Source organism: Saccharomycodes ludwigii, chromosome III (assembly GCF_020623625.1).
Source record: "Saccharomycodes ludwigii strain NBRC 1722 chromosome III, whole genome shotgun sequence".
NCBI classification, from domain to species: domain Eukaryota; kingdom Fungi; phylum Ascomycota; class Saccharomycetes; order Saccharomycodales; family Saccharomycodaceae; genus Saccharomycodes; species Saccharomycodes ludwigii.
The window spans coordinates 1,226,142-1,241,294 of record NC_060202.1 but is presented as its reverse complement, the minus strand read 5'-3'; the positions used below and the strand labels follow the sequence as shown (position 1 = coordinate 1,241,294).

The 15,153-nt window shown below is 31.4% G+C and overlaps 4 protein-coding genes across 4 annotated transcripts; all 4 read left to right on the top strand.

Moving 5' to 3' along the window:
* Positions 1-665: 665 nt before the first annotated feature.
* Positions 666-5,069, top strand: STH1 (RSC chromatin remodeling complex ATPase subunit STH1; the record flags this gene model as incomplete). The annotated part of the gene is made up of 1 exon (XM_046077480.1): positions 666-5,069. One exon carries the CDS (start codon positions 666-668, stop codon positions 5,067-5,069), a length of 4,404 nt encoding a protein of 1,467 aa, XP_045935248.1.
* Positions 5,070-5,623: 554 nt separating this feature from the next.
* Positions 5,624-6,199, top strand: RPL9B (60S ribosomal protein uL6; the record flags this gene model as incomplete). The annotated part of the gene is made up of 1 exon (XM_046077479.1): positions 5,624-6,199. One exon carries the CDS (start codon positions 5,624-5,626, stop codon positions 6,197-6,199), a length of 576 nt encoding a protein of 191 aa, XP_045935247.1.
* A 1,927-nt stretch (positions 6,200-8,126) lies between these two features.
* Positions 8,127-11,177, top strand: KGD1 (alpha-ketoglutarate dehydrogenase KGD1; the record flags this gene model as incomplete). The annotated part of the gene is made up of 1 exon (XM_046077478.1): positions 8,127-11,177. One exon carries the CDS (start codon positions 8,127-8,129, stop codon positions 11,175-11,177), a length of 3,051 nt encoding a protein of 1,016 aa, XP_045935246.1.
* Positions 11,178-12,447: 1,270 nt separating this feature from the next.
* On the top strand, positions 12,448-13,383 carry AYR1 (acylglycerone-phosphate reductase; the record flags this gene model as incomplete). Its single annotated transcript, XM_046077477.1, has 1 exon — positions 12,448-13,383. The coding sequence occupies one exon, from the start codon at positions 12,448-12,450 to the stop codon at positions 13,381-13,383; it is 936 nt and encodes a 311-aa protein (XP_045935245.1).
* Positions 13,384-15,153: the final 1,770 nt, after the last annotated feature.

Genomic DNA, 15,153 nt, shown 5'->3' with positions numbered 1-15,153 from the left:
TTTCTTATTTATATTACAATGGACCTTTTATTTGGATATACAATTTAATATTGTCAACAATGTGAGTATAGTTGTGTTGTATGGTGTCATGCAAGGTAAGATGTTATAAAGCTACAAGAAATAATTTTTTTTGTCTCTTTTCGTTTCTTTTTTTTTTTTTTTTTTTTTAAATTTATTATTATTATTATTATTATTATTATTATTATTATTTTTTTCTATCTTTGCCACCTAGACATTCAGACACCCAGACCTATTATATATATTTCCCTTAATAAAACAAAAATAAAAAAAAAAAAAAAAATAAAAAAATTCTTTTATTTTGTTCTTTTTCACTTTTTATTTTTTTTTAATTTTTTTTTTTGGTTTAATGTTAAATTTCCGTTTGAAGTACAGTAATTAAAATGACAAACATTCTTAAAATCAATAAATAAACATATAACGAACACGGATAAAAAGTCACAACTTTCGAGCTGACAGAACCAAGAAATAGTAATATTAACAAACAGGCTAAAAAAAAAAAAGGCAGAATAAACTAAGAGAATAAACTAAGAGAATAAACTAAGAGAATAAACTAAGAGAAAAAAAAACAAAAAACACCATATAAAAACGCGATTTAAATACTAATATCCATTTAACAAGAAACGTTCGAGTTATTGAGTTGAAAAATGTCGATGCCTCAAAAAACTATTCTTAATGGTCTTAATAATAATACCATACAAACCAATGGCACACATATTTCCACCACTACCACTACCGCCACAATATTAAATGATATTGCCGCTCCACTAACTTTCTCCATTCCATTCCCAGAAGACGAGGAGGAACTAAAATTTTTAATAGAAAGGTATTCAAGCTTAGCTGAGCAACAACAACAACAACAACAACAACAACAGCAGCAAGAAAAAGAAGAGGAAGATCAGCACCACCATCGGTTTCAAAATAATGAAATGCTTGCAATTGAAAAAGTTTTACAAAAAGTTTCCAATGATGTTGACTTATATAAGGAGAAGCTTAATACAATAATGAAAAAAGATACCAATAATGATGTTGACATAGACTTATTATCTAAACAATTGGTATCATTCAAGTTATTATCTAGAGGTTTAAATGTACCAACATCTTTGTTATCCGTGGAAAATGATGCCATTACCAACACCAAAAATTTGCAACCTAGCAATAATAAAAGCATCCAACCAATAGAATTAGATGGTGACTTTGAGAAATTAGTTTCTAATCTAGGCTTAACTGGTTGTTATAATTATAGAAATAATAACGATGAATTTTTAAGCAAAAAAGAACAAACACAATTTTGTTTGGGAGATACTGAAACCGAGCATCTAATATCTAAGAATATTGCATGCAGAATTAAGGATTTAGAAAATTTGCCAGCAAATCTAGGTACTTACTCTCTAGAGGATTCTTTGTCTATGAACACAAGCGATGAGGATATACCAGAGAGAATTGATAATATAAAGATTAAGGCTTTGATTGAATTGAAAAGTTTGCAACTATTAACTTTCCACAAGAGTCTACGCCAAAGATTGATTAAAAGTTTGGCCACTCAAGCCCATTATAAAAATCTAAGTTTAGCAGAATCACCATTGACCTTGGCTGCTCAGAGATCTGTCCAAATAAGAGCAAAAGTTATACTACCACATACGGCAAAATTAGCTGAGGAATTAGAACGTGAACAATTAAGGAATCAAAGAAAAAAGGAGCGTAATTTACACTTGATGAAAATAGACAACATTATAAATTATGCTTCCAAGGCATCATTCAGGAATAGAAGAGAAAAATTCAGCACATTTGGTAAATATATGCAAAGTGCTCATTATGTCGCTGAAAAGGAAGAACAAAAGCGAGTTGAACGCACTGCTAGACAACGTTTACAAGCATTAAAAAGCAATGATCAAGAAGCATATATGAGATTATTGGACCAAACCAAAGACACAAGAATTACCCATCTATTAAAACAGACTAATTCTTTTTTGGATTCATTAACAAATGCAGTTAAATTACAACAGGCGTCATCTATAATGGCGGACAAATCGAATATACTTGGAGAAGCCGAAGAGCAGCCCTTGGAAAAAGTTACCGATCGTGAAAAAGTTGATTATTTCAAAGTTGCCCATCGGATTGTGGAAAAAATTGACAAACAACCGAGTATTTTAGTTGGTGGGACTTTAAAAGAATATCAGTTAAAGGGGTTAGAATGGATGGTTTCACTATATAACAATCATTTGAATGGTATCTTAGCTGATGAAATGGGTTTAGGTAAAACTATTCAGTCTATTTCATTAATTGCTTACCTGTACGAAGTGAAAAGGGAAAAAAATCCTTTTTTGGTCATTGTTCCATTATCTACTATAACAAATTGGACTTTAGAATTTGAAAAATGGGCACCAACTTTGAAAACTATTATTTACAAAGGTACTCCAAATCAGAGAAAACTTTTACAACGCGATATACGTTCTGGTAATTTTGATGTTGTATTAACTACATATGAATATATCATCAAGGATAAAGCTCTACTTTCAAGATATTATTGGGCCCACATGATTATCGATGAGGGCCACAGGATGAAAAATACCCAATCCAAGCTATCGTTCACTTTGTCTAACTATTACAAGACCAAAAATAGATTAATTTTGACCGGTACACCATTACAAAATAATTTACCTGAATTATGGGCTTTATTAAATTTTGTTTTGCCTAAGATTTTCAATTCATCTAAAACTTTTGAAGATTGGTTTAATACACCCTTTGCAAACACTGGTAGCCAGGAAAAATTGGAATTGACTGAAGAAGAGGCTATTTTAGTTATTAGAAGGTTACACATGGTTCTAAGACCCTTTTTATTACGTCGTTTGAAAAAGGAGGTAGAAAAGGATTTACCAGACAAAGTTGAGAAAGTAATCAAGTGCAAATTATCCAGCTTGCAGCAAGTCTTGTATCAGCAAATGGTCAGACACAATGCCCTTTTTGTTGGTGTTTCTGATACTGAAGGCTCAAACAAAAGCGGCATTAAAGGCTTAAATAATAAAGTTATGCAACTACGAAAGATCTGTAATCATCCATTTGTGTTTAATGAGGTTGAACATGTTCTTAATCCGAGTGGTAAGTGGAACACTGAGTTATTAGTTCGTTGTGCGGGAAAGTTTGAATTATTAGATCGGGTTCTACCCAAATTTAAAGCAACAGGCCACCGTATTTTGATGTTTTTCCAAATGACACAAGTCATGAATATTATGGAGGATTTCTTAAGAATGAGAAATATGAATTATATGCGTTTAGATGGTAGCACGAAGGCTGAAGAACGTACCTCTATGTTAAAAGAATTCAATGCGCCAAACTCAGACTATTTCTGTTTTTTATTGTCTACAAGAGCTGGTGGATTGGGTTTAAATTTACAGACGGCTGATACTGTTATTATTTTTGACACAGACTGGAATCCACATCAGGATTTACAGGCTCAAGATAGAGCACATAGAATTGGTCAAAAGAATGAGGTTCGTATTTTGAGATTAATCAGCAATGATTCCATTGAAGAAGTTATCTTGGAAAGGGCGCTGCAAAAACTAAATATTGATGGGAAAGTTATTCAAGCGGGTAAATTTGATAACAGTTCCACTGCTGAAGAAAGGGAACAATTTTTACGAAAATTATTAGAGGATGAAGCCAATAGAGACTTAAATGCAGAGCCTGATATCGATGATGATGATTTAAATGAAATTATGGCCAGATCGGAGGAGGAAAAGCTAATATTTGCTCAGATGGATAAAGAAAGGATAGCAAAAGCGGAAGAAGACGCTAAATCAATGGGGCTAAAGGAACCTCTTCCTAGATTAATTAGATTGGATGAATTACCACCTGTTTTTAGAGAGGATGTCACTAAACATTTTGAGAAAAAGGTGGAGGTTATCAGTAAAACTAGGGAAAGAAAGAAAGTTTATTATGATGATGGGTTGACTGAAGAACAATGGTTACAGGCAGTGGATGATGATAATGACACTATTGAAGATGCTATATCTAGAAGGCGTGCTGCTCGTGAAAAACGAAAAGCTAGAAAATCCGGGAAAATAGAGCTTTTAGAAGAGGACAATGGTACTGAGCCAAATGAAGTCGAAGAGCCAAAGGGAATTACTGAAGAAAGTGATGAAGAAGTGGATGTTGTAGCTGATAAACATGTACCTATGGAAAATAACAAAATTGAATCTAATGAAGAGAAAATTGAAGATGTATATATACCTGAAGAAGAGGAACAAGAAGAACGGGATGTTGAACCCCATAAGCCTGTAGTGACAGTTAAAAGGGGTCGTCGTGGGAGAAAGAAGAAAGTTTTGAATGAAGTAGTCGCCAATCCCGAAACTATAGATCATTCGGAAATTGTATCTGGTACAAGCGACGACAATGCAGCAATAAATAATAGCAATGATACTAATAGTGCTAATAGTAAGGACAAAAAAAAACAAGCAATAGAAAATGGTATTAATGTATCCATTGAGCACGAAGATCCATCATCTCCCACCAAAAAGGCTAAATTCATTATCAAAGTCAAACTAAATAAAGCACAAACAAAAGAAAGAAGAGGGAGAAAAAAAAGAAAATTGGAAGATGGGGAGGAATTTGCGTCTTCTAATCCGAGTAGCTCAATCACCATTGATGACAATGAGCAAAACAAACCTAAATTAAAAAGAGGGAGAAAAACTAGGGCCTGTACTTTTATATCAGATGTGGATAAATTATTGAGTGATATGCATACAGTTGTGGATCCTGATGATGGGCATCCCTGCACCAGTATTTTTGAATCTTTACCACACAAAAAAAAATATCCGGACTATTATATTATTATAGAGAATCCGGTTTCATTAAACACCATATATTTGAAGTGTAAAAGAGGAGAATATGCAACAATGGATGGTATCAGAGATGATTTAAACACAATGTATAAAAACGCTAGGACGTATAATGAGGAAGGATCATGGGTTTACAATGACTCTGAAACTTTGGAAAAATTTACAGACAAATGGTTTGAGAAGTACAATCAAGTAAACAAAATAGAAGAGTAGTTCTCAAAAGATTAAATGTATAGTAGTATATAACATTTTAACTTCAGATAACCACAAAATATGTAGCAATATCGCTTTCTATATTTTTTTAAATTTTCGCGATGTGTTTGTTATACTTCAATTGTTTTTTTTTTTTGTACAAATCGTTACATTTCGTAAATGATAGATGGATCTTTTCTTTCTTTTTTTTTTTTTTTTTTTTTTGTTTTTTGGAACGACAACATCCGTACATAATAAATATCATACAACTATATATATATATATATAATATAATATAATTTTTTTTGAATTTTTTCATTTTTTTACCAAAAAATCTGCATAAAAAATTTTTTCTTGTTGTTTTTTTTTCCAAATGAAAAATTTTTTTCATATATAAAGGAAGAATTATTTTTTTAAAAAAAAAATTTTTCCCTGTCTTTTATAACATCTTATCACAGATGAATTTTACTACAATTTTTTTTCTTTTCATTTTTATGAGGATAGATTAACTGTTTATAATATTCATTGCCAAGAGAGTAAAGTAAATAAAAGTAACATTGATAGTTTAGCCTAAAATGAAATACATTCAAACTGATCAAGTCTTAGATATTCCAGAAGGTGTCGTCGTCAACATCAAATCCAGAAACATTAAAGTTACTGGTCCAAGAGGTACTTTGACCAAGAACTTAAAACATGTTGATGTTACTTTCACTAAGATTAGCAACCAGCAAATCAGAATTACTGTCCACAATGGTGACAGAAAGCATGTTGCTGCTTTGAGAACCGTTAAGTCTTTGATTTCCAACATGATTACTGGTGTTACCAAGGGTTACAAATACAAGATGAGATATGTTTATGCGCATTTCCCAATCAACGTTAACGTTATTGAAAAAGATGGTGCTAAATTCGTTGAAATCAGAAACTACTTGGGTGACAAGAAGGTCAGATTGGTTCCAGTCAGAGAAGGTGTTACTATTGAGTTCTCCACTGTCCAAAAGGATGAAATGATCTTGACTGGTAACTCTGTTGAGAATGTTTCTCAAAACGCTGCTGATATTCAGCAAGTCTGTAGGGCCAGAAATAAGGATATCCGTAAATTTTTGGATGGTATTTATGTTTCCGAAAAGGGTGTTGTTGTTGAAGAAGAATGATTTTATTTTATTTTTTTCTTTTTTTATAAACCAGAAAAAGGAATAAATGAAAATGTCTTTTTGTATAGTATTTTTTTTTTTTTTTATTTCAAAGAAGAAAGTTAATAAGGTTGTGTTTGTGTCCATGTCGAAATGAAATTATTCTTCCAGGAGGGAGGTTGTAATAGTTTTAATTTGAGTGTGGATACTGACTTATTTTTTTTGTATAGATTTAGTGCTTTTTTTGTGCCTATTTTTGTGTATTTGTATATTGCTGTCCCTCCGTGTATGGTACGTTACTAGCGCTCAACATAATAAAGAGCCGTTTTTACGTCCATACGGTATAAAGTTTATGAAACTAAAAATAGGAAAGAAGTCCGATCGACCTTCTGATAATAAGTGTTTTTATTTCTTGGGTGTCTTGTAATATCTTTATTTTTAATTAGTTGCCTGTGCTTGGCATGCTTGAGGTTGTAATCTTAGCGGTGCTTTTCTGATGCAGCTTTGGTAAATATCTTCTTATAGTGACAGCTCATAATTATATTGGTTCTTTGTTCATGCTACAATTCGAAAAGAATTGTGATACGTGGAAAAGGGAGTTTTTTTTAAACGTCATTTCTGTGGCATAATTCACGACTTAACAAGAAAAAAAAAAAACAAAAGATATTTTGGTGGGGGGGTTTTTTTTTTTCACTTAAAGGGTTGAAGCTATTGCTAATGATTGTAAATGTTATAAGGAAAGAGAAGAGAGGGAAAATTCTCGTTATTGTCACACAAATGCTATCAATAAAGTGTGCTTGGAATTTGCTGGGGGAGGGAATAAGTATGTGATTGCTAACATATTTAAAATGGTTTCCAATCTTGTATATTGTATTGTAATTGACGTGATCGCTTCCGAAAAATTATTATAGAGCCAAAAATAATAAAATCTTTAGCTTTTTTTATTTTAGATAGTTCTTGAATATTCCGAATACGGATCCGATAATTTAAAGAATATATCGTTAAAAATATTAAATTAAATTAAATTAAATTTTTTTTTTTTTTTTTTTTTTTTTTTTAATTTTACCGGCGAAATGGAAGGCACAAACACTGCACGAACGTATACAGAGCAGACCTAAAATAAGTAAAAGAAATAATGGGTTATAAAGCACTTTGGAACAATTAAATGAATTTTGTTGTCTCGTCAGTCCTTGCTCTCTTGCCCTGCCCCCCCTTTTTTTTTTTATTTTATTTTTTTTTTGTATTTTTTTCCCTTTTTCTCTGTTTGTTTTCTGGCTAAGTTAATCAAGACGTAAATTATATATTTTCAAAAAAAAAAAAAAAAAAAAAAAAAAAAGGACCAATAAAGTGATACAATATTTTATAAGGGAGTATTTTTATCATAAATAAGCAAATTTGATTCTTGTCAATCCATTAAAAAGTGTTAGCATCTGCTATTTAAACGTTTAGTTTCTACATATGATTAATGTTTTTCTCTTGTACTTTTCATATTTAATGTATACCTCAACTTAAATTTAAAGTCATTTTAAATGTTTATTTTTTTGCTTTTAATTGAATAATATAAATCATTTCTTTTTGCTATTGGTATTTCTTCCCACTCTCCCTTTCTTCTCTTTCCTTCTTGTTTTATTCCAAGAATAATGTTTTCTTATATTCGTTTTTAAGTTCAAGTAAATTGGAATGCTAAAGGTGTGATTTTTATGCTATTGCTTTTTATTTTTTAATTTTAATTTTAAATTTTTTTTTTTTTTTTTTTTTGGGTTGTTGTGTCCGAGCTCATCAAATTTTTAACCCTAATTCTTCTCAATTAATATATTCTAGGTTTACTTATTGCGATCCTTATTTTATTTTACAACTTTCTCCTTTAACATCAGTTTCTAAAACATATAAAGAGAAATACTACTAATATATATTTGATAATTCAACATATACATACAAACTCGCAAACATGTTGAGATCCATTAGAAGTTCTGCTAAAATACAGAGCAGAGCCAAGATTTTAAGATCTTCTGCTTTAAGCAACAGATTCATTACACCCACTATACCATTGAGAAGAAAGTTTTCCAGTGATAATTTTATGCAAACAACAAATGCTGCCTATATAGATGAAATGTACCAGGCCTGGAAGAAGGATCCATCTTCTGTTCATGTCTCTTGGGATGCCTATTTCAAAAATATGAGTAATCCTAATATTCCAGCTTCTGGTGCCTTTGTTGCTCCACCAACGATCTCCCCAGAAGCTGTTGATTCTGTTGGTGTTGGTCAAGGGTCCATTGATGCCATTAACTTTAATGGCCATGTGGATCCAAAGGTTTTATTACATTTGAAGATCCAATTGTTGTGTCGTGCATATCAAGTCCAAGGCCATTTGAAGGCCCATATTGATCCATTAGGTATCTCTTTTGGTGATGACAAGTCCAAAAAGATTCCAGCTGAGTTGACTTTAGAGCATTATGGCTTTACCGAAAAAGACTTGGAAACTGAAATTCAGTTGGGTCCAGGTATTTTGCCTCGTTTTGCCAAAAATGGTAAAAAGAGTATGACTTTGAAAGAAATTATTTCCATTATGGAAAAATTGTATTGTTCAAGTTATGGTATTGAATATATTCACATTCCATCTAAAGAACAATGTGAATGGTTAAGAGAAAGAATTGAAGTTCCAAAACCTTTCCAATATTCTATTGATCAAAAAAGACAAATTTTGGATAGATTAACTTGGGCTACTTCTTTTGAAAGTTTTTTATCTAGCAAGTTTCCAAACGATAAGAGATTTGGGTTAGAAGGGTTAGAAGGTGTTGTTCCCGGTATCAAGACTTTGATTGACCGTTCTGTTGAGTTGGGTATTGAGGATGTTGTTTTAGGTATGGCTCATCGTGGTAGATTAAATGTTTTATCTAATGTTGTTCGTAAACCAAATGAGTCTATTTTAAATGAGTTTAAGGGTTCTTCTGCTCCTAGTGAATATGAAGGTTCTGGTGATGTCAAGTATCATTTGGGTATGAACTACCAAAGACCAACCACTTCTGGTAAATTTGTTAACTTGTCTTTGGTTGCCAACCCATCTCATTTAGAAGCCGAGGATCCAATTGTTATGGGTAGAACCAGAGCTATCCAACATTACAAGGGTGACACTGAAGATCACAAGAAGTCTATGGGTGTCTTGTTGCATGGTGATTCTGCCATTGCTGGTCAAGGTGTTGTTTATGAAACTTTTGGTTTCACCAATTTAACTCATTATTCCACCGGTGGTACTATTCATGTTATTACTAATAACCAAATTGGTTTCACCACTGATCCAAGATTTGCTAGATCCACTCCATATCCTTCGGATATTGGTAAAGCTTTCAATGCGCCAGTTTTCCACGTAAATGCTAATGATATAGAAGCTGTGACCTTTTTGTTTAACCTGGCTGCTGAATGGAGAGCTAAATTTAAACATGACGTTATTATTGATGTTGTCGGTTGGAGAAAGCACGGTCATAACGAAACAGACCAGCCTTCTTTTACTCAACCACTGATGTATCAAAGAATTGCTAAACAGAAGAATGTTATTGATGTTTACACTGAGAAGTTGATTGCTGAGGGTTCTTTTGCCAAGGAAGAAATTGACAAACATAAAGAATGGGTATGGGGCATGTTGGAGAAAGCTTACCAGAAGAGTGCTGAATACAAACCAACTTCTAGAGAGTGGTTGACTGCTTCATGGGAAGGTTTCAAATCCCCAAGAGAGTTGGCTACTGAAATTTTACCACATGAGCCAACTAAGGTTGATGAGGCTACTTTGAAGAGAATTGGTAAAACCATTGCTTCTTGGCCAGAGGGATTTGAAGTTCACAGAAACTTGAAGAGAATTTTGAACAACAGATTAAAGACCGTTGAAAGCGGTGAAGGGATTGATTGGTCCACCGGTGAAGCTTTGGCTTTTGGTTCTTTGTTGTTGGAAGGCTACCATGTCAGAGTTAGCGGTGAAGATGTTGAAAGAGGTACATTTTCTCAACGTCATGCTGTGTTACACGATCAAAAATCGGATAGAACATACACTCCCTTAGAACATTTGGGTGAAAGTCCAGATAAATTTGCTATATCCAACTCTTCTTTATCTGAATATGGTGTTTTGGGTTTTGAGTATGGGTACTCATTAACCTCTCCAAATGCTTTGGTTCAATGGGAAGCTCAATTTGGTGATTTTGCTAATACAGCACAAGTTATTCCCGATCAATTTATTTCTGGTGGTGAATCCAAATGGAAGCAACGTTCAGGTATTGTTTTATCTTTACCACATGGTTACGATGGCCAAGGTCCAGAACATTCTTCTGGTAGATTAGAAAGATACTTGCAAATGGCCAACGAAGATCCAAGACACTTCCCAACCGAAGCCAAGTTGCAAAGACAACACCAAGATTGTAATTACCAAGTTGCCTATCCAACTTTGCCATCAAACTTATTCCATTTATTGAGAAGACAACAACACCGTCAATTCCGTAAGCCATTGATTTTGTTTTTCTCTAAATCCTTGTTACGTCATCCATTAGCTAGAAGTAATTTGAAGGAGTTCACTGACGGTGAATTCAAATGGATTATTGATGATCCAGAACATGGGAAGGCTATCGGTTCTAAAGAAGAAACCAAGAGATTGGTTTTGTTAACTGGTCAAGTTTACACTGCTTTACACAAGAGGCGTGAAGAATTAGGAGACAAAACCACTGCATTTGCCAGAATTGAACAAATACACCCATTCCCATTTGCTCAATTGCGTGATTTATTCAACAGTTATCCAAACTTGGAGGATATTGTTTGGTGTCAAGAAGAACCATTCAACATGGGTGCTTGGTCTTTTGTTAGCCCAAGAATTCAAACCGTTCTAAAAGAAACCGAAAAGTATAAAAACGAAGTTGCCCGTTACTGTGGTAGAGATCCAAGTGCTTCCGTCGCTGCCGGTAATAAACCATTACATAATGCTCAAGAAGCTGCTTTCTTAAAGGAAGTCTTTGGTAAATAATTATGATTGATATTTATTTATTTATTTATTTATTCTATTCTATTCTATTTTTTTTTTTTTTTCTTTTACTTAAAATTTTTAGTTTCCTTTTACATATATATATATATATATATATATATAGCTTTTCCTTTTTTACTTTTTCTTTTTTCTTTTTTTTTTTTCTTAATTATACTGTTATGTTTTCTATAGCATTGTTTTTTTTTGTCAGGAAAACATTAACACAAATGAGGGAAAAATAAACCATGAAAAACCTATATAGTAGTTATTAGTTGTATTTTTGTCGATATATGTATATATTTTTTTTGTTTTTGTTTTTCATACACTATTTAATTTAATTATTATTACTTATTTAATTTCAGTTATGTCCTTACGTTTTAAATACTCTTCTCGTCCTTGTAAGCGCAACACTTAACAGAAATATTTTATGCTGACAATTGATAGCACACTAATGTGTAAACACTTGCGAAACGGCAGATTGATAGTAAATATTTTATAATGAAGCTAATATAAGTCTGGAAATGTTAAGTAAATATTACTCTGTCCATCCACAGAAAGACAAGATTATTCGATATTGTTATTAACAGATAATTTTGGTAGGACAGCAAGAAGATTATTTGATTGTTAATGAATAGAAAGTCGGAGAAATTAAGAAATCAATTGATACATAAAAAAACTATTTCCTGATTCCTTATACAAGACAGCAATTTGCCAGTAGTTAATTTTTGTTGTATTAGTTTTATATTTATTAGTTTTGAGCATCAGTATATATAAGGTTACCAATATTCACAGATATTAAATAGTAAAAGCTATATTAAGAGTTATAGATAGAGAAAGAGCCAATAATAAAAGAGAGAAACCTTTCTTTTATTCCGATGGGAAGCATGTCCGGTTTGGGAAACTTTCGTGGCAGTGTATTATTTCAGTGACATTCTGCGTATATATTTTTTTCCTCCCTTTTTTTTTTTTTTTTTTTTTTCTATCCCTGAAAAACGCAAAAAAAAAAAAAAAAAAAAATAAAATAAAATAAAAAAGGGAACTGATTATTAACACTTATCCAATCAATGTATGCTAAATATAACATTTTCATTTTCCTTTTTTCATCGTGAAATTATTATAATCTTAATGATTATAAATTAAAAACATTAATGTAATATAGTTGAATACTCAAAATTCTTATATCAAACTTTCTCCTCTCCCATATACATTACTTTTTTTTTTTTTTTTTTTTTTTTTTTTTATTTTATTTCTTCTCATATCCCAAGGTTAGAACATGTCAAACGAACCCCTATTATCATCATCATCATCATCAATTGCTGTGGTAACGGGCGCATCATCAGGTATAGGCTATGAACTTACCAAACAGTTAGTCACCAAACTAAACTACACAGTTTATGCCGCAGCTCGAAGAACAGGACCGATAGAAACATTACGGGATGAATTAGCGGAGGGAGCGAAAGATAAAGTTATTCCGGTCAAACTAGATGTCAGTGATCTACAAAGTATTTTGGATTTTAAAAATCAATTAAACAAAGAGCTACCAGGTGGCCAAAAAAAAATAGATTTGTTATATAATAATGCAGGTCAAAGTTGTACATTTCCAGCATTGGATGTTACCAATGAATCATTAGAACAAGTTTTCAAGGTTAATGTATTTGGACCTATTAATTTAACTCGTGAACTATCTGAATTTGTTATTAACGCAAGGGGGACAATCGCATTTACTGGTTCCTTGGCTGGTGTTTGCCCTTTCCCATTTGCTTCATGTTATTCTGCAACAAAAGCGGCTATCCACCAATACGCTCATGTTCTACATTTGGAAATGAAACCCTTTGGTGTCAGAGTGTTGAATGTTATTACCGGCGGCGTTGATACTACTATTGGTGATACTAGACCCTTACCACCAAATTCAATTTATAATTTTAAACAAGGAATCGAAGCATTTAAATATAGACAAGAAATGTCTATACAAAATAAACCCATGCAGCCTTCGGTTTATGTGGAAAATGTGATTAAAGTATTGGGTGATGAAAGAAAAGATCCAATAGATACCTATCAGGGTTCTAAAGCTTGGTTAATGGGATGGGTTTATTATTTAGCTCCTAAATGGATTTTTGAATGGGGATTGATTATACATTTTAAATTAAAACCTGTTTTTGATGTGTTAAGTAGAAGGAACGGGAAAGAGAAATGTTTTAAACATAATTAAAAAAGCTTTTACGTGATTGGTATTTTTTTGGCGATTTATTTATTTTTATTCGTTTAATTTTATTACATTTTAAAATTCATTGGAAAAAGAGAGAAAAGAATGTAAAATCTATTTGGGAAGATTGATTAGCGTTTTCTATATTTTATTTACCCGTAATATTTACTTAATTAATGAATACTGTTGCTAAGTGCTATATATACACATATTGTTTATAATAAGAGTAATCGTTGAAAAACAGCATTCTATTACGTTTATTTTTCGTGCGTAAAGCTTTTAATGAGGCAATTACTTTTTGAGGTACGTAATATTTTTCGCTTCTTTTTTTTTTTTTTTTTTTTTTTTTTTTTTTAATTTAAATTTTCGCGTGTTTCACCTTATTTTTTATTTTGCCGAGAATTCCACGTGCATGTTTTCAGCTTTATACTTAAGAAAATATTGCAGACTTAAAAATCTGTGTGGCTTGGATACAATTTTTTTTTTTTTTTTTTTTTTGAGGTTATCTTTTTTTTTTTTTTTTTTTTTTTGAACAAATTAAAAAAAATCGCAAACTTTATTGTTTATATTTGTGCGAAAAACGGTGAAAAAAAAATACCTTTTTTTTTTTTTTTTTTTTTTTTTTTAAATCGATATCTTGTAGTACTATATAAGGAAGAGAGTTCTTTAGTTTAAGAGGGAAAAAGAAAGAAAAAGAAGAAAAAAAAAAAAATGGTTTACTTCTAGTTCATTGACCTACATTTACAGAGTTGTAATCTTTCTATTCTAGGAGTTTTCTGCGTTTCTTGCATCGTTTTTTTTTTTTTTGTCATTTGAGTGAACAATCTTGTCTTGTGTCAATTATTGGTCTGATTTTTATAATAGTCTTATTTCTGTAAAACATTTACAACTTAGAATAATCAAAAAACCACAACTACACAGTTAAATTATCCAACTACATACACTCCTTTCTTTTTTTTTTTTTTTCAATAACTTACAAACTAATTTAACCTATACATTCCTTTTATTATAACAAACAGTATGTATTATTATTATTATTTTGTTTGATGTTTAGTCGAATGAATAAACGATGTAAATAAGAGAGGTGCAAATAATTATAGAAGAACAAAATGTCAAATGAAAAATCATGTCAATCAAAAATTTCTGAGGAGAAAAAAAAAATGAGTTACTTATCAAGCCCAAAATGGAAATAATTGAAATCTTGGCTAAGATGAAACCGCAGTAGTAACAAAAAAAATTAAACTGAGAATATGTGTGTACCATTTGAATAAAAAGAAAATATTTTTATAACGGCTTATCAAATTTTATTGCTTTTCCTATCGTGAATTGATACATTACTAAAGCAAACTCAAATACTGCCAAAAAAAAAAAAAAAAATTGGAGGACTCGTTTGTTATCAACCTAGTAATTACACTTTTTTTGTCCAATGTACATATGTATTTAAACAATGCTGGTGTCATACTTCCTAATATTAAAAAGTTAGCAGAAATAGGTAAACTCAACCTAAAAAACATCTCTGCCGAAGCAAATTCCACACATTTAAAAGTGTGTTGCAATTATATGATTTGATTTGTTACGTCCTACTCTAACAATCATTCGTTTACTTTTCTATTTTTATTTCCTCTTTCCATTTTCTAGTTTCTTTATATTTGGACTACATTTATAATATTAACTATAATGGAGTCTTTCTACTTTTTTCCAGCAAAATAACAAGGTTTTTTACTAACTATTTCAATTAATAATTTCAATTCTTTTATTATTGATGTATGATATCTT